The following is a 14,700-nucleotide window of genomic DNA, read 5'->3' as shown; positions in this document are numbered from 1 at the left end:
AGCTGCCAAAACAGTGAAGGTGAACATCTATCAGGTGCTGTTGTAGGTGCCCGCTTAGCATGTATTAATGTGTTTAGTCTTCATCACCATATTTCTATTTTATGGATGAGGAAATTAAAAGACTCTAGACTTATTATTAATGTTTCCTCTGGTCCCTAACACTATCTAAAACCTCACAGAATCTGAAGATCCAAATGAAGGACTTTGAAGTAAGCGCTGAGCCTGTGCAGGACTGGCTGAGTAAAACCGAGAAGATGGTTCATGAAAGCAGCAATCGCCTGTATGATCTGCCAGCCAAGAGACGAGAACAGCAGAAGCTGCAGGTGATGCGCCCCAGGCTGGTCTGACCCTCCTTCATCTACCACGCATTCAGATCAGAGGCATGGGGGCACCCTGCAGTCAGGCGATGCTGTCTTGAGATTGGGTGCACCCTTTCCTGAGTCCAGAGCTCCCGCTTTCCTTTGAGGTGTAATCTGTCCGGTCCTGGAGCCCTCCATTGTGTGTAGCTTGGAAATACTAACGCCTTTGGGCCACGTCTGTTCCTCTCCAGCGTTTGTTTCCGCGGTCTTGGGGCCGAAGCTTTGTCTGCCATGTGCTCTGCCCCAGCCTCTTAATCGTGACTTGCTTCTGCTTTTCAGTCTGTCCTTGAGGAAATAAACTGCTACGAGCCTCAGCTCCACAGGCTGAAAGAGAAAGCTCAGCAGCTGTGGGAGGGCCAGGCGGCCAGCAGGAGCTTTGTACACCGGGTGTCGCAGCTGTCTTCTCAGTATCTAGCGCTAAGCAATGTAACAAAGGTAACGCCTGCCATGTGCTGTGTGTGAGTGCGCGTCCTGGTGGCAGAGCCGTGCCCGGGAGCCCCGGGGGCAGGGCTGAGGCGTGTAAGCGCTCTTCCTAGCCTTGCAACCCCGGCCAAACATGTGTGCTGCGTCATCTCAACGTGCTTGTCTGAAAACAGCAAGGGAGGTTTCAAACATCCAAGAGACTTCCCATCTCTATGGTTACACCAAGTATTCCCTTTAGTCCTGAAATGGTTCCCCAGAGCTCTTATTTTGAAGACTCAAAGCATAAATAGAAGGCAGACTTCAGAGTACTGGGTCTAAAGATACACAGATTAAGTTACTTTCATAAAAACAGAAACTCAAAGCAGTTTTTAAATTTTAGTGGACTCAGCAAGAGTGAGTTTTAAGGTTAGTATTTTTTTTTTTTTTCCATTTGTCTCAATTCTTTATATTTTTTACATAGTCATCAAAGCTGCGTTGATTAAGAGTTTCAGTTCAGAGTCTGGAGCAGAGCTCAAAATTGGCAATGATTCCCATTACGGATGAAAGCTCTTTTCTAACAACTTAGAAAAAAAGTAAATAGTATCCCACAGTGACCTCACTTAGAGCATTCAGCAGACCCATCCTAAATTGCAGAGGGCCAGACCACCTTGAATTTTATGGCCTTGTGATATTTGTTCCCTATATTTCTCCTTTGCATTTCAGATCTGAGAATATAGGGAACCTGCTGGAACTTGGCTTTGCCTGTTTGAGTGTGGGCTTACTCTTGGCCTGCTGTTTGCATCCCCAATGAAACATCATTGAGACAGTCATACAGTATTAGCCTGGGAGTGAATAGACTATGTTTACACCTAATTTTTTATTACTTTTTTTTGTTTTTAAAAAATCTGGCATAAATTTAGAAAATCTAGAATAAATTAGGACCAACTTTCTATTCCTTTGTATTTATTTAGGTGCCAAAAAAAATCAAGATATTCAAATGCTTTATGTGCTGAAAATTATATTCATAAAGTCTTCATTGTGTTGGATGTTAGCTTTAATTAATAAATAAAACCACATTTACGGTCCCAATTTAGGAGTATTACAAAATCTCAGATAATTGTTTTTTTTAGAATTGGCTATCATGTAGGTCATGTGGGTATGTGGTATTGAGCCAAAATGATATCTAAAAGCAGAAACTATTTCAGTGGGTTTCCCAGACAAGGTGTGAGGAATAAATTAATGAAATTTCTGAAACGTATCCCTAATTGTCATAAAGAAGAGTAGCAAGTATGTTGAGGGGCAGTAAATTGTCATTGTAATCTTTCTGCTTCTTGACCTGATTATTCTCATATTTTTACTCTTTAGAAAGCTGTTTCCCATCTCACAGATTAATACAGCTTTTATCAGATCTGTGCAGAGTATGAACCTATGGCTGATTAGTTATTTGGACCAGGGGTTAGCTTTACAGTCTGCGTAGCTGCAGGCTGTGAAGCCCCCATGGAAGGGACAGCTGGATGACGGTCTCTGTCATTTCTAGGAGAAAGTGTCAAGACTGGATAGGATTGTTGCGGAACACAATCAGTTCTCCCTGGGAATTAAAGACCTGCAGGACTGGATGACAGACACGGTCCACGTGTTGGACTCTTACTGCCACCCGACCTCTGACAAGAGTGTGCTGGACAGCAGGGTGCTCAAGCTTGAGGTGTGTCTTCTACAAGAAATGTCTCTGATTTATGGAATTTGTTTTTCTCAAAATTTCTCACGTCTCCATCTGCCTGGTGTGATAAGGAGACCAAGAATGGGGACTTCTTTGGTGGTCCAGTGGTTAGGAATCTGCTTTGCAATGCAGAGGACACTGGTTGGATTCCTAGTAAGGGAACTAAGATTCCACATGCCGCAGAGCATCTAAAAGCCCGCACACCACAACTAGAGAATCTGTGTGCTGTAACGAGAGTCCGCGTGCCACAACTAAGACTCTATGCAGCCAAATAAATGAATACATAACAAAATATTAAAAAAAATAAATAAATCCAAGAATACTCTGCTGATATGATCCTGTTGACATAAGGAGGCCTTGCCTAAGCTTTCTCGAATCATTTGAGCCCAGATACACTCACCCATCAATTCTTTACAAAACAAGAAATAACAACCCAAAGGGGGTTACTTGCTTGATATAGCCAGTGAATAGGCTACTTTCAAATGATATCAGATATATCTATTCTGAGAAAATACTTCAATGAAACATTTTATCAGGCAGAAACATTTCCCGTCTTGTTCAATTAACTTGCCTGCCTGTATCAGTTAGTCCATTCTTCTCCCATCATAAGAAATTCGTTCAACATGAGTTTACATTTGTGGTAAGGCAATCATTTCTACATTCATTCACCTGTCATTTATACACTGAGTGTCTTCTAGGAGACTGGCACTCTATCTTGGTACCAAGGATTGAAAAATGAATGAAGTATGGTCATTGTCTTCAGGATTTTATAGTCTGAGACTGCAGACTGAGGCACAGGAGATAGTAATAGCAGATAGAGGCGTGCTCATGGAGCTGTGGGCATCTAGAGGACCAGAGTTGGGCAGGGATGGATGGTGTTGAGAGTTGGAACAGGTTTTTTCAGAAAACCTGAGACTTGAGGATGGAACCCAGTGAGCAAAAGCTGAAGAAAACCAATGGTGTGTGTGGTGTGTGAGTCGCTGCCAGCACTTCCTTTCTGATATGGCAGAAGCTGATGACTAGGAGTGGCTGAAACTGAATCTGCAGAGACAGGCAAGCTCCAGATGAAGGAGAGAGATGAAGCTTTACCTTTTAGGTGATAAACACCCATTTTATAACTATGAATTCAAGTTATATAGAAAAAGAATAGTGCTTGTGAAGAACTTGAAATGTATAAATTAATATAGACTATGAATTTATTTCTTTCGATTTGTTGTACAAGAGACCTTAACATGTATAGAGCTCTTCCTCCTGTGACCTTTGAGAATTTAGGAATCCTATTGTTGTCTATTTTTCATTTACTGAAAAATAGTAAACTTAAACTTCAGTGGAAATCAGGGATTATTCAGAGAATAATAAAGATCTGAAAGGCCAAGGCCACTTGGAGACCAGTGGGTGACTGGTAACTGGTTACTGGTTCCTGATACCACCAGCCAGTGACTCTCCTGCCCTCCTTCTGATCAGCCCAAGAGATCCAGGGCTCAACATGACTGCAGGTCATCTGCTATCCACAGGGACTGAAATATTTAAAGCTAGCAATGTTAAACATACAGATGACAAAGGACTTCTGTATGGGCTTTTACAGGCTCTGTTATCAGTGAAACAGGAAAAAGAGATCCAGATGAAGATGATAGTGACCAGAGGGGAATCTGTCCTTCAGAACACCTCCCCGGAAGGCATCCCTGCCATTCAGCAGCAGCTGGCGAGTGTGAAGGATATGTGGGCGTCCCTTTTGTCTGCAGCAATTCGTTGTAAAAGGTTAGTGAAGCTGAAGGGCTACTGCCAAGTCATTGCTGAAAGATCTATAGAATGGCTGAGTAACACACTGTCCAGGGTTTCCCCCATCCTCTCTTTGTGTCTCTTTCTTTTTCTCTATTGCCCAGCTCCCTTATTTTTTGCCTCCTTCCTTCCTTCGTTCCCTCCTTCCTTTCTTTTCTTTTTTCTTCTTGGAAGAAAAGAAAGTGGCAGGTGCAACCTTGCATTTACGTTGACCTATAGCACTGTGTCTGTGTTTTTATGTAACTATAACTACATGTTTCTTCAGGTTGGTGTTCACTGCTTAAAAAGCCACAGGATAAATAAATGTTTAATCATGTGAAGATGTATTAGTTAAAACTAAACCGTTTACTTAGGAAGTAGCCCCCGAAAACACCAGTGGGTGGTGGGAAAGAGCCATGAGGAAGACAGGGCAACCAGTAAAGGGTGGGGGCTGGAATTTACTCCCCACCCCTCCACCCTGAAAAGCACTGCTGGGAGCCAGTGTAGACAGAGCTTCTCTGGAAATTACCCATGGAGAGCCAAGGGGGGTAGGGGTGAAGCGGGAGTGTTTGTAAACAAATTGCCATGTGTCAGTTTCCTGTCTTTTATTCCTTTTTTTTTCTCTCCTCTAGTGGAGTTAAATATTGATTCTCTTATTGCCTTGAGTCTTGGCTCCAGAAAAGCCTTGCTCGGGGCATCTCTCCTTTTGCCTTCAAACCTCTTCCAGTGTCTCACGTGACTTGGTTACTGACTCCAGGCTTTATACCCCGTCCCATTTCTCCACCTGTCAGCCTGGATTTCACCATCCTTTGCTTCTCAAGGCTGTGCTTTCCAGAGACCCAGGCTTGGCTTTGATGAGCTGTGACCATTCAGCTCCCCCTCAAGCCTGCCCTGACCTGATCTGTGTGCTTCCTGCCGGGGAAGTGGACAGAGCAGACGCGGTGATAAGAGATCAGACAGACTGCATGTAGACGGCTTCTCAGTGTACATTACTGTCCTTTCAATTACCTTTCAGTCAACTTGAAGGAGCTCTTTCTAAGTGGACAAGTTACCAGGATGACGTTCGACAGTTTTCCAGTTGGATGGACGGCGTGGAGGCCAGCCTGAACGAGTCCGAGAGGCAGCATGCGGAACTGCGGGAGAAGACAGCAGCTCTCGGGAAGGCCAAGGTGGGGCTGGGTTTCATGTTCGATTTGTCCTCTGCCTCTGCTTCAGAATTGCCACGGCTATACAAAAACATTCTGGAGAAGGAAATGGCAACCCACTCCAGTATTCTTGCCTGGAGAATCCCCATGGACAGAGGTGCCTGGTGGGCTACCGTCCATGGGGTCGCAGAGAGTCAGACATGACTTAGCAACTAAGCACGTACAAAAACATGCCCATCTATAGGCTATGGTATGTCCACATAGCTGAGCTCTGTTGGGGGAGTTTACTGTAATTTCTAATGGCTTCTTAAACAAACTTTTGTTTGTGGTTATTTTATTAGTGAGTGAAAATGTCCCTTTCCAAGAAAACTTTATAGACCTGTGTGTTATGAAGTTTGGCAACTAGTAGTATGTTTTAATTGGGCTTGCCTAGTGACTCAGTGGTGAAGTGCTAATGCAGGAGATGTGTATTCGATCCCTGGGTTGGGAAGATTCCCCTGGAGAAGGAAGTGTCAACCCACTCCTGTATTCTTGCTTGGAAAATCCCATGGACAGATGAGCCTGGTGACCTACACTCCATGGAGACGCGAAAGAGTCAGACATGTCTTAGCGACTAGACAACAACTACAAATAACTTTTGATATCTTTAGCCTGTTCATCCTTAAGAAGTAAAACTTTTTTTCTGTCACATCTTCCGTTCTTCACAGAATACCTTAGCTCTACCCTTGTACCTGACCACCTTGTACTTACCTTTCTGAATTAGTTCAGAAGCCCCCATCTTTACTCTGAACCACCACCACTGGAGGCTTAATTAGTTCTTCTGTTCTCTGTCTTTCTCATCTCTTGATGAATTTTTTAGACTCTACACTTACATTGCTCTCTCTCTCAGTGGATAAAGTTGCTTCGTTTTCCTCTTATCCTATGCACATGGCTCTCTCACACAGAACAAATACTGAGTAAAAGTTAGCTGAATAACTAAATGGCCTTGCGTGACCTATGCCAAGCCACTTAACATTTCTGGGTCTGCTGTTTGCATCTGAAAATTCTCATAATTATAGTTCTTGACTTCATAGTATTATTATGATGATTTATTATATTATTCATCTAGTCAACATATACTTATGGAGAACTTGCTACATGCAGGCACTGTGCTTGATTCTAGGTAAATTAAACAGACCCAGGTTTCACTCTGGAGGTTGCACATGGACTCATTCGAGAATGATTGAATAAGTAAATGATTATAACTGGTGATGAGTGATATGAAGAAAACACTGCATGTGATGAGAGTCATTGGGATTGGGTCGATAAGGACATCAAGGAGTCGGGGGTGAGGAGGGACAGGAAAGGCCTCTTGAAAGAGGAGATGGAGATGATGCCCTCAGGAATTCAGTGCAGAGAAATCAGTTTGGGGAGGAGGTGGGGAAGAAGCGTTTCAGATGGGGTAATCCACATGTCCATAGCCCCTGGGGAGGAGAGAACCTGGGTTGGATAGAAGGGAGCTGTAAGAAAGGCTGGCTGTTGCTGGAGCAGAGACTCAATGGGCGGGTGTCCAGGTGACGTGGTGGAGGTGGCAGGGACCTGATCTCGCACTGTCATGAGAATCCAAGCCTGTGGATTTCACACTTGATCCTGACAGCCTGGGGAAGATAATCAGTGTTTTGAACTGGAGAGCAAAACGATCCCCTTTAGAATCTTAAAGCCTTTTATCACTCAAGCTGCTGTGTGAAAGGTGGACAAAGGAAAAGGGCAGGAACCGGGAGCAGGGAATCTGCCTGGCAGGATATTACAAAAGTCCAGGGAAAAGATGATAGCAGCAGGGGCTAGGGGGCTTGCAGGAAACAGGAGGACACATGTCAGGATACAGTGAAGAGATGGAACTAACAGGATCTCACCATGGATGGAGGGATAAAGGGTGACTCCAGTGTTCTGAATTGACCATCTGGGTGAAACTGGTAGCATTTTACTGTTTGACAAAAAGACCGAGGGGAGGGAGGTTTGGTGGTGGCTGGGGATGGATGGAAATGGAGTAGTGCTCAGCAGCCAATTTTTGGACAAATTAAATTTGAGATTTCCAAGTCTACTCAGATAAAGTTCTGGGCCAGATATCAAATACACACACCGTTCATATATCTATGTAGAGATAGATGGTGGATAGAGTGTAGACTAACAGATAGATAACCTGAGATCACTTGTCAGCTATGCAGTTAAAATATCCTAACTTTACAAGTTAACATCGATTTGACGATATACGCAGTAATTCCTTTATTTTTTTTAAAAAATGTTCTCTAGTTATTAAACGAGGAAGTGCTGAGTCACGGCAGCTTACTGGAGACCATTGAAGTCAAGGGGGCTGGCATGACGGAGCACTACGTCACCCAGTTAGAATTCCAGGACCTGCAGGAACGATATGGAGCCATCAGAGAGAGGACCAAGGTAAGGCTCACCGTGTCCCACGCAGACCCACTGAAAGAGGGGTGTTTGGAGCTGTGCTTATTTAAAGATTCATTTGTTTGGGGGCATGACAGGCTTGTGAAAGCAAATAGGACAAAAAAAAGCAAAATGAATTTTAATACTTAGACTACTCTACTGATAAAGCAAACAAAAACCCTAAACTAATGTTAGGATATGAAAGTTATTGGCGGAAAATAGTTCTCAACTAAAAAGTCCTCCAAATGTACCTATTGAAAAAAAAATTGGGGGGAGCTTCATAAGGAAGAATCACAAATATCTTCATGTGTCTGGTGATGAAAATTTTCTAAAGCAGGAAATAATCGCCAATAATATTTATCATTCTTTGCTTAAATTTCACAAAGAAAATAAAAAGAACTTTCCAGAGCACAGCCTATTTTATTAGAGTACATGGAAAACTGAATCTACAGTGAATCCAAATTCTCACTCAAGGCACAATATGAAAGTTTCAGTTTTATTCATTAGCAAAAATGTATTTTTATGACAAAGTTAATTCACTTTTTGGAATATCCATTTTACATTTCGTAAGGAATTCAGAGATCAAGAAGTTAACTCAATGAAATGATCTTTAAGACCCCCTCTGGTGGCTCAGTTGGTAAAGAATCTGCCTGCAATGCAGGAGACGGGTTCAACCCCTAGTCGGGAAGATCTCCTGATGAAGGAAATGGCAACCCACACCAGTACCCTTGCCTGGAGAATTCCATGGACAGAGGAGCCAGGCAGCCTACAGTCATGGGATGGCAAAGAATCAGAAATGACTATGTGACTTTCACTTTCACTTTTTACTCATATTATGTTGGTTTTTTTGTTTTTCTTACATAAATCTTGACATTTTATTCTTCTAGGAAATGATTCATGTTTTAATGATTTAATAATCATGCTTTTCTAATTTTCCAAAAGTGAATTCTTAACAGTCTGTGTAGACTGCATGTAGTTACGTTTTCCCACCTTTATCATCTTAAATGCTAACAATAGGAAGCAGTAACCAAGTCGGAAAAACTAGTTCGCCTGCATCAAGAGTATCAGAGAGACTTGAAGGCATTTGAAGCTTGGCTGGAGAAAGAGCAAGAAAAGCTTGATCGATACTCAGTTCTTGAAGGTGATACGCACACTCATGAGACAGCGCTGCGGGACCTTCAGGTAAAGTCTGCTTCATTGTAAAACAAAGGACTTTTCATTCTGAATATGGAACCATTATTTTAAGTGAGAAGTCACTATGACCTTAAAGCCTAGAAGTAGCAGATATATATTAAGGGACATCCTAGTAAGGTCTGATCTAGAGTATTCTGGGACCTCAGTAGTGTATGCTAGTCGAAATTATTTGGTAGGTAGTTCAGACTGAGCAGGACTGGGACTTGAGGACTTTGTCCAGCTACAGGGTGGCCTCTGATGGGAATGGCTAGTGGTCTAATTTATGGTATTAACAAGCCCACCTGCCTGTTGCTCCCTAAAGGACTGAATTAGATGTGGGACACAGCTGCAGGAGTCAATAGCATGTGACACTTCTCAAATTCAAATTCTTAGCACCATCATAGGCCCTTTGGTTTTAACCCAAATCACCCACATTGCTGAGGATACAGGCCTAGAGTCAGGGACCTAGAAGAAGGAATTCAAGGAGGTAAGAAAAGTACCAGTGCTTGGGCAAGCAGGCTGTGATTCGGGGCGAGATGGTAAACCTCAAGGGCAAAGTGATCCTAACCCATTGACTTATTGCTACTGTAGGTAAAGATAATTAAAGTATTATTCCTGCTTTCAAAGAACTTGCATTCTAAAGAAGTTCAGACCCATGGATGGATCATTACAAACAATGTGTTGAGGACAATAATAGAATGACTCTATTATTGGGGATCTTATGGGAGCATCAGAGAGAGCCCGTAATCCTACCTAAAGCAATAGGTAGCCATCAAGGGGTTCCCAAGAAGGGGAGACCAGACACATAACAGAGAATGGAGAGAAAGGTCGACAATACAGCTCTGTGTTAGAACTTACTAACTGCTGTCAGCCCTCACTGGAAGTGGTTCAGGATTGGGCAAGATCTACCCAGTGTTTGCATATGGTGGAAAAGCAGGACTGAGATGGTCATTGACATAACATTTCTGCCTATTTCAGTGGCTTTCAGGAAGAACTGAATAATGGCAGGAGTGCAGGGTTGGGATTAGGAAGTTCAGACTCTGATTCACGGTGAGACCTGGTCCTGGATGACTCTGGGCAGAGAAGAGCTTCCCTGACTTAATTTTCTCTACAGCATTGTTCTGAGGAAGGATTAAATGAGATGGGAGAAAAATCTTACTTGAACAGTAGTCCATTCGTGAAGTAAATATATAGTAGAAGTTGGAAGGCTCATAGTTTCATTAGCTTCTTTAAGGATCTCATCCGTTTTATTTTTAATAATAACATATCCAGGTCTCTTAGGTTTAGCTGTTATAATTTATCTTAGCCGAATGGGCTTTCTTTTCTGTCTATGACCTCTTCCAGCATTCACTGCAGACTTTCTTGGCAAGCAAATTCCAAGCTCTCCAGACTTCTGTGGAGGAACTGGGCCAAGAAGTCACTTGTCATCAGCAGATATTTCTCCTGTCCCAGAAGAAAATATTCACTTCAGTCAATGTTATTCTGGCTCAAACCTAAACCGGACTCCAACCTCTCATTTCACTGTGTATTAATTCTTATTGACACTGTCTTATTTTGAGTCACCACAACTTTTATAAAGGAGGGGAGACACTAGAGGCCAAAACTGGTGGTGGAGAATGGTGACATTCCAACTGCACAGCAGAGCTCCTTCAGGGTCCTAATGTCCCACAACTGGCTTAGTGATCTGGGGGTCTGCCAGCAGTGTGGACCACATTTAAAATTATTTTGTATTTGGGCTTCTCAGGATGCGCTAGTGGTAAAAAGGACCTGCCTACCAATGCAGGAGACATAAGAGACATAGGTTCAGTCCCTGGGTCAGGAAGATGCCCTGGAGAAGGAAATGGCAACCCACTCCAGTATTCTTGCCTGGAGAATTCTATGGATAGAGGAGACTGGCAGGCTACAGTCCACCAAGCTCCTTTTGTATTCATCAACAGTTTAATTTTGGGTCATAGAACATATAGATTTTTAAAATATTGAAACCAGATTCTAAGCTAGTACCTTTGGGGACTTCCCTGGTGGTCCAGTGGTTAAGACTCCACGCTTCCACTGCAGGGGCTATGGGTTCAATCCCTGGTCAAGGAACTAAGATCCCCTGTGCTGCACATAACAGCCAAAACATAAAACTAAATAAATTAAAAAAAAATATTGGACCATATTTCCCCCTCAGAATAAATCCTTGAAGTGTGGGATATATAAGAATTTCTCTAATACAGTAGTGATTTGTAGAATAGTGAAAACTGCTATAAAATAGGGAAAGGGTGATATATTGAGATTAACTAGGGCACAGATCAATACACTATCTTAGAACCTGTTCTTTAAATAAAGTTTTGTTGAAATATAGACACACCTGCTCATCTATGTAGCATCTCTGGCTACTTTGATGCCACAGATGGCAAGGTTACATAGTTAAGTAGCTTCAGCAGAGATTGTATGGCCCACAAAGTCTAAAATATTTACTATCCAGCCCTTTACAGAAAAAGTTTGTCAACTCCTGAATTAAGGAAAAAGATTGTATAAAATCAGCTTTAAAATTTTTTTTAAATTTTGGAATAAAATTTCTGTTTGTGGTTATTTTGATTAATATTTTACCATATAAATTGTCCTTCTTTTCCAATTACAACATTCTTATAGTGCTATCATAGCTGAGGAAAGTGTATCTATAGTCAGAACTATAGAAGATCACTATTTCTATAGGTAAAAGTTGTCAGATATCAGCAATTTCATTAGTATTAAAGATTTTTTAAATATATTGTATTCTAAATAAATGTGATGGTACTTTTAACACTCTTGGTGGGATTTGACTTGGCCCCTTTCAACCTTGGATGATCAGATCAAGTAACACAAGGATACAGTGTTTTGCCAACACCTTTAGGGGTATGATTTTCCTATCAAAAATAGCGATGCTCTTAAAAACTTGGTTCATACAGAATTTGTAGGGTGCATTTCAGGGACTAGGCTTTGGTGGAGGGAAATAAGTTTGTACCTAGGAGCACCTGATGGGCAGGGGCTTCCCAGGACCTGCTAGTGGTAAAGAACCCTCCTGCCAATGCAGGACACATAAAAGACATGAATTCCATCCCTGGGTTGGGAAGATCCCCTGAAGGAGGGCATTACCACCCACTCTAGTATTCTTGCCTGGAGAATCCCAAGGACAGAAGAGCCTGGTGGACTGCAGTCCATGGGGTGTCAAAGAGGCACCACTGAAGTGACTTAGCATGCATGTGCATAACTGATGGGCAGGAGTGATAACTCAGCTTTGCAGGTTTATATGCCCTGTGCCCTCCAGGGCCCACTTCTCTTAGCCATCACATTCCCTAGAACAGCTTCAATAAAGAATCCCTCCTTAGCAGAAAGAAGGTCTATCGTTCTTTTCTCAGCCAAAAGTGGAGCTCTGATCCCGTTCACTATCAAATTCAATGTCAAAGCAAGAAGACTTGGGCTCTTTAAACAGATTAGGGGCCACAAAACTCCTAGGTTATTAGACTAAACAATAATCCTTTAATCACCGTGCTTTTGCCTCCAAGCTAAAAAGCCAGATTTCAGAGGTTGCCTCTAACATGATTGGGAAAAACACTTCTCGCTATGTGTGTATCTGTGTGTGTGTGTGTGTGTGTGTATGTGTGTGTGTGTGTGTGTGTGTGTGTGTGCAGTTTGACTATTTTAACTGGAAACATTTCAGAATCTCTCTCCTGACTTGGGAAACAGTGTTCAGTGTTAGGTACACATTTTTGTCGGAATCACCTTGTTCTTTCCTAACGTGAAGTTCAAGAGGGCGCGGTTGGCTTGAGTGAGACATGATCACCTGTACAGGTGTGAAATGTGAACGAGGTGTGTGACAGCCACGCCTTTCCCCTGCAGGAGCTCCAGGTACGCTGCGCAGAGGGGCAGGCCCTGTTGAATTCAGCACTGCACACCAGGGAGGAGGTGATACCGTCAGGCATCCCGCAGACAGAGGACCGGGCTCTCGAGACCCTCCGGCAGGACTGGCAGGCTTACCAGCAGAGGCTGTTGGAGACCCGAACGCAGTTCAATAATGTGGTCAACAAACTGAGACTGATGGAACAAAAGTCTCAGCAAGTAGCTGAGTGGCTGAAAACAATGGAGGAGAAAGTGAATCTCAGAACTGGGCGTCAGTCTAGCCGGGCTGCCAAGGAGATACAGTTACATCAGATGAAGGTACTATTGGTGTGAATGCCTGATGTTTGTCAAAGTAGCAGTTGCCTTGCATAGTTTGTTTTTTCAACTATTTAATAAATTTTGGTCCAAGGTTTAGATTTTGCAAAATCTCTTTCTACTTGCAAGAAATTTGATATAAATTACAATGGAGCATTTTTCTATGAGAAATTATTTATTAGAATCCTAAGGTAGTCTATTTTATTGATAATAGAATATAGTTTAATGAAGTATTTTATATTTTCCCCACACTTTATTACCTTGCTTGGTAAAGATACATGAATGCTAGTGTTGCGATAATTTAAGTTTATGGTTCTGTCTTGAAATTGCTCTAATGTACTACATTTTTATGCAAATTCAGTGCACATGATCAAAATTACACTTAGGCCTTTGGAATTCATTTTCCTTATTCATCTGTTTTAAAATTTATCTAAGTACAACAGAAGATATAAAAATATATGTAATACAGACAGAAAAGCATTCAAACTCGTGTGCAGTTTTATAATGTTATTATAATTTTTTATGAAGGTTATACGTGATGTGTTTTCAAAATTATATCACAGAATAAATATATTCTAAGCATTCATAGAAATCATTTTCTAGTAAGAAGATATGTATATACATATTTGTCAATAGGGCTTCCCAGGTGGCACAGTGGTACAGAAGCCGCCTGCTAATGCAGGAGACCCGGGTTCAATCCCTGAATCGGGAAGATCCCCTGGAGAAGGAAATGGCAACCCACTCTAGTATTCTTGCCTGGAAAATTCCATGAGGAGCCTGGCGGGTTATAGTCCATGGGGTTGTGACTTAGGGACTTAGGGACTAAACAAAATAATTGTCTCACTTAAGGATCCCTCAGATTGAACTTTCCGCTCCTACGCGGTGTCATTTCAGAAGTGGCATGAAGAAATCACCGCATACAGAGATGAAGTGGAGGAAGTAGGAGCCAGAGCCCAGGAGATCCTGGACGAGAGTCACGTGAGCAGCCGAATGGGCTGCCAGGCCACGCAGCTGACATCCAGATACCAAGCGCTGCTCCTCCAAGTGCTGGTGAGCGGCCCACGCTGGCTCAGTGTAGGCCAGCAGACTTCACAAGCCAGACGTTTTTCCTTTCACTAACTTCCAGTGAAGGCACGTGTTGATCAAGAAGAGCACAGACACAGGTCTTTAATTCACTTATTCCATGTTGTCTCTTCTTTCAAAGGAACAAATAAAATTCCTGGAAGAAGAGATCCAGAGTTTGGAGGAATCAGAGTTATCCTTAAGTTCCTATTCTGATTGGTACAGCTCTACTCATAAAAACTTCAAGAATGTGGCCGCCAAAATTGATAAAGTAGATAAAGCAATGATGGGGAAAAAAATGAAGACGCTGGAGGTAGGCACGAAAATATCAAACTTGTCTGCTGACTGTTCATTCTTTCACTGAGATGTTCCCATCTCCCATGTAGAACTGGGAGCATGTACGTTCATCCCTGCCCAGTCTGGTTGGTGATCTCTGGTTCCTCATTTCATTCTAAATTCCAAGTTAAGATCACTTTAAGCC

General features: G+C 42.4%; 1 protein-coding gene across 1 annotated transcript in view; it reads left to right on the top strand.

Annotated features, from left to right (window-relative positions):
* SYNE1 (spectrin repeat containing nuclear envelope protein 1) overlaps window positions 1-14,700 on the top strand; it is a 466,580-nt gene that overhangs the window by 235,501 nt on the left and 216,379 nt on the right. The window contains exons 59-68 of the mRNA XM_061130284.1: window positions 180-323; window positions 639-794; window positions 2,299-2,463; window positions 4,064-4,236; window positions 5,252-5,405; window positions 7,671-7,814; window positions 8,826-8,990; window positions 12,843-13,160; window positions 14,052-14,207; window positions 14,362-14,532. Of these exons, the coding sequence (XP_060986267.1) occupies window positions 180-323; window positions 639-794; window positions 2,299-2,463; window positions 4,064-4,236; window positions 5,252-5,405; window positions 7,671-7,814; window positions 8,826-8,990; window positions 12,843-13,160; window positions 14,052-14,207; window positions 14,362-14,532 (1,746 nt within the window). The remainder of the gene's footprint in view (window positions 1-179; window positions 324-638; window positions 795-2,298; window positions 2,464-4,063; window positions 4,237-5,251; window positions 5,406-7,670; window positions 7,815-8,825; window positions 8,991-12,842; window positions 13,161-14,051; window positions 14,208-14,361; window positions 14,533-14,700) is intronic.

This window comes from Dama dama, chromosome 26 (genome assembly GCF_033118175.1).
Source record: "Dama dama isolate Ldn47 chromosome 26, ASM3311817v1, whole genome shotgun sequence".
Classification (NCBI taxonomy): Eukaryota; Metazoa; Chordata; class Mammalia; order Artiodactyla; family Cervidae; genus Dama; species Dama dama.
This window is presented reverse-complemented; position numbering and strand designations above follow the sequence as displayed.